This window comes from Nicotiana sylvestris, chromosome 1, assembly GCF_000393655.2.
Source record: "Nicotiana sylvestris chromosome 1, ASM39365v2, whole genome shotgun sequence".
In the NCBI taxonomy this organism is placed as follows: domain Eukaryota; kingdom Viridiplantae; phylum Streptophyta; class Magnoliopsida; order Solanales; family Solanaceae; genus Nicotiana; species Nicotiana sylvestris.
In genome coordinates this window covers 74,359,707-74,373,994 of record NC_091057.1, presented here as the reverse complement: position 1 = coordinate 74,373,994, position 14,288 = coordinate 74,359,707, and the positions used below count along the sequence as shown (strand labels likewise).

The 14,288-nt window shown below is 36.4% G+C and overlaps 2 protein-coding genes across 5 annotated transcripts; one reads left to right on the top strand and one right to left on the bottom strand.

Moving 5' to 3' along the window:
• The first annotated feature begins 584 nt into the window (after nucleotides 1–584).
• Nucleotides 585–4,535, top strand: LOC104223647 (photosystem II D1 precursor processing protein PSB27-H2, chloroplastic). The gene is made up of 4 exons (XM_009775122.2): nucleotides 585–765; nucleotides 1,132–1,246; nucleotides 2,250–2,644; nucleotides 4,183–4,535. The coding sequence occupies exons 2-4, from the start codon at nucleotides 1,168–1,170 to the stop codon at nucleotides 4,318–4,320; spliced, it is 612 nt and encodes a 203-aa protein (XP_009773424.1). The 5' UTR covers nucleotides 585–765; nucleotides 1,132–1,167; the 3' UTR covers nucleotides 4,321–4,535.
• A 768-nt stretch (nucleotides 4,536–5,303) lies between these two features.
• Nucleotides 5,304–10,608, bottom strand: LOC104223645 (imidazoleglycerol-phosphate dehydratase 1, chloroplastic). 4 transcript variants are annotated; one of them, XM_009775120.2, is made up of 9 exons: nucleotides 10,327–10,608; nucleotides 9,640–9,761; nucleotides 8,455–8,559; nucleotides 8,137–8,229; nucleotides 7,271–7,345; nucleotides 6,613–6,675; nucleotides 6,301–6,410; nucleotides 5,867–5,934; nucleotides 5,304–5,697 (listed from the first exon to the last, which is right to left on the bottom strand). In XM_009775120.2, the coding sequence occupies exons 1-8, from the start codon at nucleotides 10,559–10,561 to the stop codon at nucleotides 5,907–5,909; spliced, it is 831 nt and encodes a 276-aa protein (XP_009773422.1). In that variant the 5' UTR covers nucleotides 10,562–10,608; the 3' UTR covers nucleotides 5,304–5,697; nucleotides 5,867–5,906. The 4 variants fall into 4 exon arrangements, with proteins under 4 accessions (XP_009773422.1, XP_070016242.1, XP_009773420.1 ...); XM_070160141.1 differs by having other exon boundaries at nucleotides 5,304–5,727; nucleotides 6,613–6,654; nucleotides 10,327–10,590; XM_009775118.2 differs by having other exon boundaries at nucleotides 5,304–5,727; nucleotides 10,327–10,587.
• Nucleotides 10,609–14,288: the final 3,680 nt, after the last annotated feature.

The following is a 14,288-nucleotide window of genomic DNA, read 5'->3' as shown; positions in this document are numbered from 1 at the left end:
CTCCCAAAAGTGATCATATTTAAGAAGTCATGGACCCATATTATTTGCAGGTTAATCCATTTTTTATCCCATTAAATATGGATCGGATCGGGTCGGGTCGGATAATTTATCCATTTTTTACTACCCGCTTTTGACCTGTCCCATATCCAACCCGAACCACCCATTTACCATCCCTACTAGTTGAATATATGGAAGTACCATACTAGGAGTACTACTCTGCCCCGACTAGCTTAAATCCAATTCTACATCAAGGTCTACATCTGTTACTTGATCATGACGGGTTTCATATATCTTGGCCCGACCAATAAATATTACTTTATATACATAAGGGTAAAAGTATAAGTATAAAAAATCTTAACGGTTTAACGATTTATCCAATAAGAAAATTGAGTAATTTGTCATCAAACCGTTAAGCCGTTAAGTATAAAATTTTAATTCGTTCACCGACCATTACCCTGATAACCCAATACCAATAAAACAATAAGCTATTTTTACGATTTACCGTTCGATTTTGACCCGCCCTACTTTGAATATTGAAGTTGTTGAGTGTTTAAAGTAACTTGCCCATAGTTTTGTCCCTTCAACGGTTCAACCTGTGAACCAAACTGAAAGCTATCTCATACATTTCACTTCACGACTCTGCCAGTAGTATCTATCGCTAAGAGCTGCTGCTACTGCCACTCTTCTTCTCTATCAATTTCCACCTATCTTTGTTCTCCAGATTTTCCTCCACCCAAACTGAGTATTCTATGTGTCTATTCTTTGGTGGGTGTTCTATTTTCTTGATTTTTTTGTAGTAATTTTAGCTACTAAATTACCCAAAGAATGCTAATTTAATACTTTTGGGTCTATCCCAATTCCCTCTTTTTTATGGTGAAGAGGAATATAATTTTATTTTGGCACTGTTATTTATACATTCTCGATTTCTGGCGGTTCAATTTATATAGGAGCGTATTGGTATTCCTGTTAACATTTTTATGGATTGAGTATGGAAACATGATTTTTGCATGTTGAAATGGTTTCAAAATCAGTTTATATGTATTAGTTTGGATTAATTAGCTAATGCTTTTGTTCTTTCTTTCTGATAATGTAATTAGCTAATGACTTTGACTTGGTTCTTACTTTGTGAAGGTTTCTTCTGATGTTTATGGGGTAGCTTGAGTTAGTATGGCTTTCTTTATTACGATGAATGTTTGTCCATTTTCCATTTCCAGCTCTGCTAAGAAGATTCAAGGCAGCGACGAATGTAAGCTTTTTTGCATGTTTGATGTTTTTTAACAGCGAGTTTAAGTTATGTGCACCAACACTGTATAGATTTTTAACACCGTCAGGTTAAATTGACCTATAACAATAGGTAACTCTAGGTAGCACGTTATATATGCACTGTCATGACAATGTTTGAATCCTTTAAATTATAGGAATGGGCGATGAATATGAGAACCTAGTATATAAGTTCTTTAAGTTCCAGTTTTCTCTGTACAACAGGAACCCCCAACCCAGGAGCTGGTCCATCTGGTCGAAAGTAAGGCAGTGTAATCCAATTGTCTTTGGTCATTTCTTATTATGCAATGCATGTCTTACTTGTAATTGCATAACTAGTATTCCATTTTCACATATTCTCAGTCTTTGATCTGATATAGTCTGTGACCATTTTCGTTGACCACAACAATTCAACGGTTATTAGCCTATAGTTGGCTGAAGAATAGGTAGCTTACCTAGAGGTATGAGGTATTAGACTTGTTGTGGTGTGAAGAACTGGCAAAGTAAGTTGGGTTTGGAGAGACATAGTATAAGAAAATCTAAGGAAGAAAATTTTGTTAACAAATATATGATAATAGTACTAGGACTTTTGTTCTGTGAACATGCTGAGAAGCTTTGTATAGAGCACCTTGATATAAATGTTGTGCCATGATAAATTGCTTTCAAAAACATTAATTAGATATTGCCTACAGCTTGAAAGTAAAAAGGCAGAGCTCACCAGGGGATCTATCCTCCTTCCTTGTTTCTTATATATCCAAAGGAGAACAGCTAAGTGTGTCTTAGCTTTAATTTTAGGTTTACTTGTCTCTTTCGTTTGAGGTTGTTTCGATGTCTAGTCAGATTTTTCTTCTTCGTCGTCTTATATTGTGCTGTGTCCTTGACATCTATAGACCTCACATGAGTATTTTATCTACGTAATATCGTGATTGAATCGTTCCTGATTCTTAACAATTTTCTTTTCCTGGTTGCAATTCTTTTCAACAAAACAGATAAACTACAATCAAAGAGTTCTGGTATATTATCAACTAAAGAAGAAGCAACTCGGCGCCAGCTTCTTGTTAGTCCTTTGGTTACACTTATAGCATTCAACTGCGGCTTAACAGTGCTACCAGCTCTCGCAGAGGATGAAGAGTTTCAAGACAAGGATGAAGGTGTGGCTGGGGCTTTTAAGTCCTTGTTTGATCCAAATGAGAAAACAAAGTCAGGAAAAGTTTTACCAAAGGATTACTTAAAATCTGCAAGAGAGGTGGTGAAGACATTGCGTGAATCAGTAAAGGAAGACCCGAACGACATGTCTAAGTTTAGACGAACAGCTGATGCAGCAAAGGAATCCATCAGGGAATACCTTGGTGGATGGAGAGGACAAAAATCAGTAGTCAATGAGGTAATCCCTTTTCAACAAACAAAAAGTAGAATGTTATTGCATTGTAGCTCATTGAAAAGTTTTAGTACTTTGTGCAATATTATGGATTCATTGTTTCCAAATATACACAGAAATTTTGGAAACTATTCCTGTTGGCTAAGGAAGAGGCTTGCATGACATAATAACTTCAAATTTCATTTCCGTAGTTGTTATAATTCGTCAATAGTGCAAAGTTCATTTCTTGTTTCGACAGCACCTTTTAGATCTCCATGCTGAACAAATTAAAGTCAGAGTAACTCCAAAATTTACCTTGCATAATGTCTTGAAATGAAATTATTTCTTCTCAAACATCTACCTGTACGGTTTTTGAAAATTCTGCTGTTCAGTAAATGGTTCTCGGACTTCTTTAGCTAGCAGAGCTAGAAAGATTTCTAGTGGCTGTTTCCTCATTTTAGAGTCACGTTTGTGGCGCCAAAAACTATTGTAGTGTGGGAGCATGCTCTTCCAATTCAATTATGCATTTGAGTTTGGCAGTGCTAGAGCATAGATTACAGAAAAGAAGACAGAAGAAATCTGGTTGTTGATGCACCTTTGCTACAATTACTGCCTTCTTTCATCACTAACTCATCAGTTGCAATAGCTTTAGAGTTTGTGCAAATCAACTGTCTGAAAGAAGTCTTTAACATCTTGTGATATAACCTTATCAATTAGTAAAAATCCTTTACTTTCGTGGACCTACGCCAGTCATTCCAAAGAATAGTTGCTCCCCTTCTATTGCGGCTGCTGGCATGGAGTTAGTTGGGGCCTAAGTTGCTCGGACTCTTCACTTTCGGTGCTGCCCCTGTGTCGACACGACATAGGTGTGGGATCCGTACTAGATTTGGTCAACCGATTTTGGGTATTTTGACTAAAATTGACGGAGAATTCGGGGCATATAGAATGATTTTTTAATAAAAAAAAAATGCTAGTGTGAAATCGATGAAAATGGAATACCTTGTATATAAAATTTATATGTGAGTCTAATTCCTTTTATCTCCTTCTCGGATTCTCCTCTTGATCAATATTTTCTCCTTCTCGGAATACCTTGAAAGTTTTCCTTATAATGTCTCATAATTTAGACATATTTTTATAACTCTATTTTTAGATATTTGAATTATTTTAGCCGAATCACCACACTCATACCCGTATGTGGATCCATACCCCCCCCCCCTCCCCCGAATCTTAAAATTTAGATCATGAAAGATCCGACCTCTAAATCCGCACCTGTATCGGACACCGCACTCGAGTCCGAGCAACTTAGGCTGGGGCTTCTTCCTCGAGTCTTGTCATGACCGCACTTGTCTACACCCAGCTGAAGACTCCACATGATATATAGTTCTTGACATGCTCTGATGATTTTATGCATCAATCTACTCTAGCATGCAAAATACTAGAAGTTATAGTTTAGGGGAGTTTTCCTCCTGTAGTGGAAACATAAATATTTGAGAGTTAAAACACATCCATGTCTTCCCAGTTTTGTTGCATCTGGTCATTGTTTTGACTTAGTACTGTACTTGCAGGAATCATATGTTATGCTAGAGAAAGCTATTAGATCTTTGGCCAGCTTTTATTCAAAGGCAGGCCCATCTGCTCCACTTCCAGAAGAGATAAAGCTAGAGATCTTAGATGATCTGAATAAAGCAGAAGAAGCATTGTAACAAGGGGTATATTCAAGGTACACGCAAGCTGACTCGGACAAACACCACTGTTTAAAAAAATACATTCTAAAATGGTTCTTGATTTACATATTAAAAGAGGTTAATGTGATATAGTATCTTCTGCTGCACGATTTTCACGAGTGAACACTCCTTTCTTTTTCAGTGAGATGTGAGAACATGCTCAACTACATTTTATTGAAGTATTTTTGGTTGCATTTGTTTTTTTTTTCTTTTTTTTCCGCTTCTCTCCATCAGCCCTGTTGCAATGATATTTTGTTCGATGCTGGTGACCAAATCATCTGTTCCAAATGTGACCTAAATTTTGTGACAAATAGACACTAGACAAAGAAAGGAATATTTATCCGAATACAATTAAAGGTTCCTCAATTCAAAGGTTTCATTTTGGTGTAACCATGAATGCATGTTATGCAACTACTTTCAAACAACTCTGATATAAATATATCTGTAATATGCAATGTTAAAGGTGAGTAATCCAGTCACCACTCAATTTATTGAAGCCCTTCACTGAAGCAAGTAAACCAAGTCATGGCACGTCAACAGCCTTAAATAATATTTGCTCGAACAATAAAGTCACCAATGCTTTAAGCTCCTGCTTTGCAAGAATCGAAGGCTTCAACCTGGTCTATTGTATGCAACTTTACAAAGGGTTGTCACCACGGCTTGCACCTCAGCGGCAACTATTACCATTACAGCGGTATTCCCCCTACCCCACCCCACATGAGTCCATGTTCTATTATACCAAAACCACTACATTCAAGCATCCGAGACAACACAATCCACATCCCTTTGTATCCGTTTTTCATTTTGTTACTATCAAGGAACAAATAAGAGAGTATACATCGCCATGCTGACTGTAGTTTCTCACATACTGTATGAAGCACTCACATTTTGATCAAAGCAAAAATAAAAATTATGAAAATGCAGAACATATGAAAAGCTCAAAGTTGCATTTAACAACAAAATACAGAAAATTTGCTTGGACTTAGCATAGGGTCAAGTTACATCTCATGTTTTGCTGGAATAGATTGCTCCTACATTCCAGAGAGAGAGAGAGAGAGAGACCTTTTATTGTGCTCATTCATATATCCTCTTAGAATATCACCCTTGTAATAGGCAACTTAAAAGAACAGAAGCGATCTCTCTTCACGAAAGTACAAATGACCTCTGGTAATAAAAAAGATTACAACCAAACAAAAGCATAATGCCTCCATCACCAGTCAAACCTCCAACATTTCATACATAAAAACTGAAATACTGAAAGTAGCTGCCTGCATTCGTCTTGTAGCATTTGTAGATATCAAAATAATATCTGGAAAGAGCTAGAGAAACATCTGATGTATCTTGATCCACCTTCTTCTGCCACAGGGTATAGTAATCATGATATACCTTGCAGAATAGCAGTGCAGCAAACAACAGCAAGGGATAAATAGTAAGTAATAAGCAGAACATCATTTCCCTGCAGAAGGATTATCCATACAAACAATTGCCAACTCATTTGTATATACTGAAATGCTAAAATACCAACCTTCACTCAAAGAATGTGAATCTTTGCGGAAATAGATATTTCACGATCGGGACAAAACCCCTTTTGAGCTGCACCAATAAAGAGGAGGTAATTGAGGTTCGGAAAAAAGAAATCAAAGTAAATTTGCCATTCTTTCATCATCATCTTGTGTGTCTGTTCGACATGTATGTCTACCAGGTTCATGTTTGAATATAAAAGGACTTTTGGTTGATGTAATGAAAGGAGTTCTAGTGAATCTAAGCGGTGAAGAAATGGTAACTTGAAGAAAGGAAGAAGATATTTACCCAATTAAAGTCCATGATTTTGTTGGATTACAAGTAGTACTACAAACTTACAGAGAAATTAAAAATTGAGCACCCCTAAACAATAACCTCAATGATACTGACACATTATAAGCTGTTTTAAAATCTTAAATGAAAGGAAAATAACCAAACCTGGGCACACTTCCACCACGACGCAAGTCATATTCAGTTGCTTGCCGAAGAGCTCTAGCAAACGCCTTGAACGTTGCCTCAATGATGTGATGAGAATTTTTTCCAGCAAGCTGTGACCAGACAAATTCAACATCTTAGTATGCAAGAGTATAAAACCAGAGTAAAGATCAAATAAGGGCAGAAAAATAAGTCACAAAAAAATAAACGAAAAGCCCCCTCACCAGGCTCCCCCTCCCACCCCACCCCCCCACCCCACCCCCCCAAAAAAAAAAAAAATAAACAACCATCTGAAGAGGTCATAAAAGGATTTACCTGTCGAATATGGAGCGTCATTCCAGAAGTGTTGACCAAAGACTGAAAGAAGTGTTCCACCAGCTAAACATAACAATGTCATTCAAATCCGCAGATCCAAAGAATAGATATAGAAATGAGCGAAAACTTACACAGCTTAAACAATTAATGTCTTATGGCTAGGAGAGCATAAAATTTCTTTCTTTTCTTAACCATGGTAACAAACTAACAATTAGTTGTAAAAGTACTTGGCATGTACACATGATATTGACACATGCTCTATCTTGGACATTTTGAACTGACATACTTCATTAACAGTAAAATTAGTACCTAATATTTATACCATCCAAAATTCAACATTCATACATTAAACAATCTGAATCAAAAACCACAATATGATGGTTCTCCTATGAAAAACCTAGTACACAAACTAAATTTTGTTATATACATTAATTGAGGAAAGAAAAGGTTCTAGCATCAGATTTGATCAAAAATATATCTGATTAACCAAATTCAAACAGGTGGTAGCAATTGGAGAAAACCTATTTGATACTGGAGATAAAGAAAATCTTCCATCTACTATACTAGAAACAAATGTTCATTCACAATTGAAGTCAAACGATGCAGGAACTTGGAGACACTGACCCTGTTCATAGTAGAACAAGAAGAATAGACAGACCTGAGTGTCATAAGTTCCAACTCTCTGAGTAGGTATTTGTAAATCATAGCCCAAATATGGCCTTCCTGATAAATCCTGTATAAATTAAATATCAAACAGTTAATATACATGCAGATCATGATCATAAAAAGATCAATATGATTTTATTTGATAAATCATGACATGCTATTAATATGTCACCAGGTTGGTGTGGCTGTTTCAAAATGATACTATATAGATATGCATTCTACCCCAAAAATTTAACCAACTATTTATACAAACAGGAATTTCCTATTTATATCATAAGTACAACCAAAACAAGAGTTTTTTCAATTTTGTACAAATTCAAAGTCCTATAGTTTGCCGAGGGTGTATCGGAAACAGCCTCTACTCCATCGGGGTAGGGGTAAGGTTTGCGTACACACTACCCTCCCTATACCCTACCCCTCACCTGTGGGATTTTACAGGGTTGTTGTTGTCAAAGTCCTATAGTTTCTTTCCCTCCATAAGAGCCAAAACACAATGGGGCTGTTTTCAACTTCTTTTTTGTAGCATCCTGTCTGCTTAAAAAGATCAATATCTAAAACCAAAGACAATACGTGTTCCTACACAAAAGCAAATATTCTTCTTGTCTAATCAGTGAATAGTCGTATTACAATAAGGAAAAATAGAAGATTTTATGAGGTACTTTTGTGGTTTCAAGAAACCACATTCTAGGTGAAAGAAGTATAGACCTTGTTTTGTGGAAGTATGTACAAATTCTGACTAGAGAAATAAGCAGGGCTGTCTATTAGTTATCATTGTGATGGTGCAAAAGGCTGATAATCTACACACTTCAGACAGAGAATATCTCACAAAATTAGTGTTCCCATAAGGTTATCACTTACCAGTGAAACATGAATCAGTGCTTCATCTAATGGAGCTGAAAAGTCACCAAATCGATTGATTCCCTTTCTATCGCCAAGTGCTTGCAACAATGCCTAGATAATCAAAAACTAGAAGTCACCCAAAAGTAGAAGTCAAGGCTCTAAAGAGAAAAAACTAAAATGCCAACACAATGAGGAGTGACTCAAGCAAGTAAAAGAGTCTCTGTCAAAACGAGATGTCACAACCACTCTCAGATATAAATTGAGTAAAGAGACCGACATATGGAAAGAACACACGAGATTCTGAATTACTTAATTATAAGCTCCCTGAAAACTCACAGTTCCAATGGCAAGTGCAACATCTTCATTTGTGTGGTGGTCATCAATGTGAATATCCCCAGTAGCTTTTACATGCACATCGAACAACCCATGTGAAGCGAGTTGCTAAGGAAATATAAACAAGGTTAAGTACCAGCACAATACCAGAAGCAGCGCAGATGTAAATCAGCAACTGAACTTAGAAGTAGAAACCAAAAAGCTGCTCATCAACATCCAGCAATATAAATTAGGTCGAAACTTCAGAAAAAAAAAATATCATAAAAAGTAGAAAATTTAACATGCAATTGAAGGAGAGGGCAATACTTTTTTTTAACGACGGTGGTGTTTAAGCTAATTGTGCACACCTCAACTATTCCATCAGACACCTACCACCTCCTACCAGCACGAGAACCGGGTAACTCGGCCCACCAAGGCTTAGGCTAGGAAGAAATCACCTAGGTTTTTTTTGTCTCCGTTGGGATTTGAACCTAAGACCTCATGATTCTCCCCCCGCCTCATTGACCACTAGGCCGAACCCTTGATACAAAATAGGGGAACACATTCAACAAGTTTCATATTTTTACCAAAAAGAAAAGGAAATACAGGAGTAGTCCAACAATCCTTATTGTTCAGGCTGTTTTACCTTTATCCGGGGATATGTTCAAGTATAACACATCAGGATACAAGATATTCAAGAAATTAAGCATGTTCTACCTCTAAAAGCTTAAACGGTTAGGCATGAGAAATTATATTTTAAGCCTGCAATACGCACTCATGTGCCGACATTATTTTTTTCCCTATGTATAATATTTTCTATTGAAGGATGGTGAGAGACTTGATTTTGATACCTTGTTAAATGTGTGCCCCACCATGGAACACTTCTGTTATTTATTTATTACTCACTCCATCCCATTTTATGTGGCATGCTATTAGTTTTAGTCTATCCAAAAAAAGAATGACACTTTTCTGAGATGATTTTTAGCTACGCATTTGTCTGACTTATTTTGGATCACAAGTTTCAAAAGGCTTACTTTCTTAAACTCCCTAGGCAATCAAACACCGTCCCGTAAAATGAGAAGAAGAGTAAGTACTACTAACTAACAGGTGAAAACTCATCAATTCTTTATTTTTATTTTTACAATACTCATAAAAAAAACTCACAGGTGAAAAGAAATCTTTTTCAGCAGAAGATACAGTAGTACTTACATCCAACATGTGATCAAGAAATGGGATCCCAGTATTATTCTCCGCAACACCTGTTCCATCCAAGTTTATCTTCACATACACATTTGTCTCTTTCGTAGCCCTCTTCACTTCCCCAATACGACCTATCAAAAACCCCAATAAATACATCAAATCGACTTCGCTGCAATCCCATACTAGTTAAGAGTAAGCTATATGAACTCTATTCAGCACATTTCTTTACAAGGCTATCAAAATCTAGAATTTACGCTATACTGATAGCCAGAATTTAAGCTATACGCTATGCTTTGACAGTGATTTTTTTACACCACCAATGTAGTTTAACCTATGATAGTATGTTACTCACCATTGTTACTAGATTATCAGTTAATGCTTATTAAACAATTTACTTGTATTTACCTCATAATTGACCGGATTGTGTAAATATTGTTTGCATCGTCCGTGAATGGAACTTAAACTCTTAGTGAAGAAAGTGTAAACCCAACTTCCGAAATTAAAAAAAAAAAAACCACTAAACAATCAACCCACTAAGCCTCAATCCCAAACTAGTAAAAGTCATCTATATGAATTCACTGTATCCATTATGCTCTATTCAAGTCCATTTCATTGAAAAAAAAAAAAAAAAGAAGAAGAAGAACCTATGTGAGAAAAGAAATGAAACCCATTATTGGGTAGGGAAAATGGAGTTACCTGTTTTAGAGGAAGTTATCGAAGAACCATTATCAAAAGCGTGAGGAATCGTTGTTTGAGCTGCCATTGAAGTAGTCGCTAGTTTGTGGTGTAGTCCAGTGAAAAGATGTGATTTTTGGTGATAATTATTTGTGGAGAAAAGAAGGGTTTGCGAAACCCTAGTTCTTAAATTGAGAAGGGAAGGTAGTGATGAAGAAGAAGAGTTGAAGAGACGATGAGAAATTGATAGCTCCATATGTGAGTGTGAGAGAGACGATTGTGAGCTACTATTTGTTTGACCAAGGAACAAAGGTAACGACGCCGTTCGCCTTCTTTTTTGTTTTTGACTTTTACAAATATCAATTACATGATCAAGTAACTTAAAATTAATAGTAATAATTAAGTAATTGCTAATGAGTATTAATTGGATCTTGGAAAACTAATATGATAACTAACTAAGTTATAGTAGGTTATAATGCATCTAAAAATTCTTTATGTGTATAGGGATGGCAAATGGTGTGGGGCGGTGCAGTTGCGGGGCAAACCCGCGCAAACCCGCAAAGATTTCAACCCCCTCTCCCGCAAGGCAAAATTTACTGTTTTTAACTGCCCCGCTCCCGCTCCGTGCAAACTTGCCCCGCATATTTGTTTTAAAAAAAAAATAATTTGGAAAAATTATCAAACGACACCACATTCTGATGCATTATATTCTTCTTTTAACTCAACTTACTACATTTAGTTGTCTTTTCCTCCTATCTTTTTAATATTAATGCAAGAATGTGGACTCTGTGCTACTTGAAGTGTATGTCACTTTCATTATAAATGTTGATTAATCAATGTTCAATTGATCACAGCTTCATGGCATTTTCCTTTGGCAGCAAATAATATTACTACTGCATTCATAAATTTTATTGTAGCACTAATGGTGGTCGAGTTACCTAGCAAAGTTTCAGCCAACTACGATGTCTACATTTAAAAATCAAGACTTAACGTTAAATGTCTGCTTCCAGTTAAAAATAAGAAAAGAGGTATGACTACTTCCAGTTGCAAATATAACTATATAAGTCAAAGAGTTCAAACCAAATTTGAATGGGTAACTACAAAAGTCTATACAGTCCTGTTAGAATGTTACCACTTACTATGATAATTTGAAGGCCTTATAAAAATAGCACGGTATAACCAGTTTTCGGACTGGTTATTCAAAAATAGCCAGCGTTTACGAAGTTAATGAAAAATAGTCATTATTTTGCTGCAACAGAGACCGGTCTAGCATAATATATTGGAGTTCGGTGCACCTGTGTATGAACTCCAGCATATTATGTTGGACCGGTATACTTTGCTGACTCCAGTATAATATATTGAAGACTGGAGCACCGGTGCTCCAAACTCCAGTATATTATACTGGATAATATACTTGTTGGAACTCCAATATATTATGCTGGAGTTCTAGTGTACTTATGCTGGAGTTCAAGCATACTTATGCTGGAACTCCAGTATAATATACTGACGTATTTTTCGGGTTTTGAACAATGTTTTCGCTCAGATTTATCTTTACATGAAAAGTGGCTAAATTTTGATTACTTTTGAAACTGGCCTATTTTTGAACGATCAGTTGTAAATCTGGCTATTTTTGAATTTCTCCCGGCAAAATACATGGTTTACCCATTAAACTTGCACGGAAATCCCTGTTACACACCTTTTTTTCACGGAAAACTTCTTATACGCTCAAACTTTTAAAAGTGTGTCTAAAACACACTTCTTCAGTACTGGACCACTTTTTTCTCATCAAGTATAGTCACGCACCAATAATAACGTGACACGTGTTGTTGACTTCAAAAAACTTGAATTTATAATTATTTCCATCTTCATCTTCCCCAGGTTGTACCACCATGGCTGGCCCCCTCCCTCCACCACCCAAAGTTTAATTTTAATTTTCAAATTATTAGGATAACATTGAATCTATGTCAACACACTACTGATTAAATAGTTTCCCTAAAATTCTTTTGTATTTGTATCTTCCCTCTTTCAAATTGACCAACTGATTATATAGTTTGAGTACCAAAATTGCTTACACCAAGCAACAGTAAGAACAAAAAAGAACCCAAGAACCCAAAATTCTCAACCCATCAATGACTAAAATGGAAGAAACTCCACAGACCCAATTAGAACCCACAAAATCTCACAAAACACATATGAAGAACTTCACGAATTTTCCCTTCAGCATTTGGCCACCGTGGCAGCTCAACGGCGTCATTCAGCGATTCCTATGTTGAATATGAATCTTTAATTTTCTTATCCTCCCCTAAATCTTGGCAAAAATATTTGGTGGTATGGTGGTGTAAGCGATAGTGCAGTAATGGAAAAAGATGGAAAATAATAGTGAATTTTTTATTCTAAAAATGAAGAAAAGGATTTTAAAAATGAAAATATGAAAAGGCTGGACAAGTGCTGTCAAAATGAGCCTTTAGACACGGAATTTTAATTGTCCACTCGCCTTTCATGTGTGAAAAACACGCGAGTGACACGTAATAAAAAAGGTGTGTTTTCGATATGCTTTTAAAAGGTTGAGTGTGTAAAAGATTACCCATGAAAAAAAGGTGTGTAACAGAAATTTCAGTGCAAGTTTAATAGGTAAACTATGGAATTGCCTAATTTGAAAATCGAAACGTTTTAAACTGGCATCCAAACATTTGCATTCAGGCTCCGCACACAATCTATTGATTGTAAAATCACAGGGCGACATCCTGCCCTGCGCCCGCCCCGCCCGCATTATTTAAAAAAAAAAAATAGAACCCTCCCCGCCCCCGCATACACTGTAACCTGCCCCGCCCCGTGAATGGTGAAACCCGCCACGCTTCGCCCCGAACCCGCACCGCCCCATTGCTGGATACTGCTATTTCCTATATTTTTTTAGATAAAGAATTCTTCTAATTTTGCTTCTGATATTGCTGCTTCCTTTCTAGCAAATTACTGTCACCCTTCTTTGATAATCCAGCCGAGTCTAGGTACTAGTTTGGAGTCCTTCAAATTGTTGGTTGGATCAATTTCATTATTTATGATTTTGTGATATTTGCCAACTTTACTTCTTCATGAGCTATAGTCAGAGCAGGTCATATTATTGTGCCAATGGAACTTTGCAAAAGTGACCCTAGAGTAGAAGAAAATGCTAATATCGTACATCCATAAAGAATTCAGAGGACAAGTAGAACATCGATTCGTGGTCTATACTGAATACTAAAAATATCCAATTAATTTATTTTGACATAGATGATAGAACCATGCCATTCTAATCATCTTGGTCAGTATATAAACTGGAATTTTTCTACCATTTGACCATTACCCAATTTGCACATAGAATTGACCGTTATTTGAGAAATTCCAAAGTAGCATTATAACACAAGGATGCATAATTTCATAGGTAGTCTTGCTTGTTTTCAAGAGAATTACTACCATCTCCATAACCCACAACCACTTGGTTTCCTGTTCTTCGGAAGAATCAACTTATGTCTCCCTTCTTCATCGGAAAGACGGATGCTTTTCCGTCTCTCGAGCCTTTGAAATCCTTGGAGAAACTTCCTTCTCTTAACTACACCGTGAAGATAAGGTATTAAACCTGTGTATGAATCCATCCCAACTCCCCGCATCGAAAAAGACTTCCTTTGACCAAATCGCTTGAATGCCATGATAGATATTGAATTTGCAGATTGATTCTTATAGAGAACTAACAAGAAATGGTCATTTATAGGAAAGTACTAAGAGAACAAAATAGACAAGCCTGCACGTCCTGTGTTGCCAAAGTCTGAGTTTCCAATAAAGAATATAGCAAGGAATATGTGTGCGCGTGCATAAAATATGTCAAAGTTCATCCATCTTACAAAACAAGAATTTGGATCAGATTCCATCTTACAATTATTTTGTCAGTTGTTGTGACAACATTATAAACATAAATTCCCCCCATTTTTTTTTCCTGAACTCACACCAAC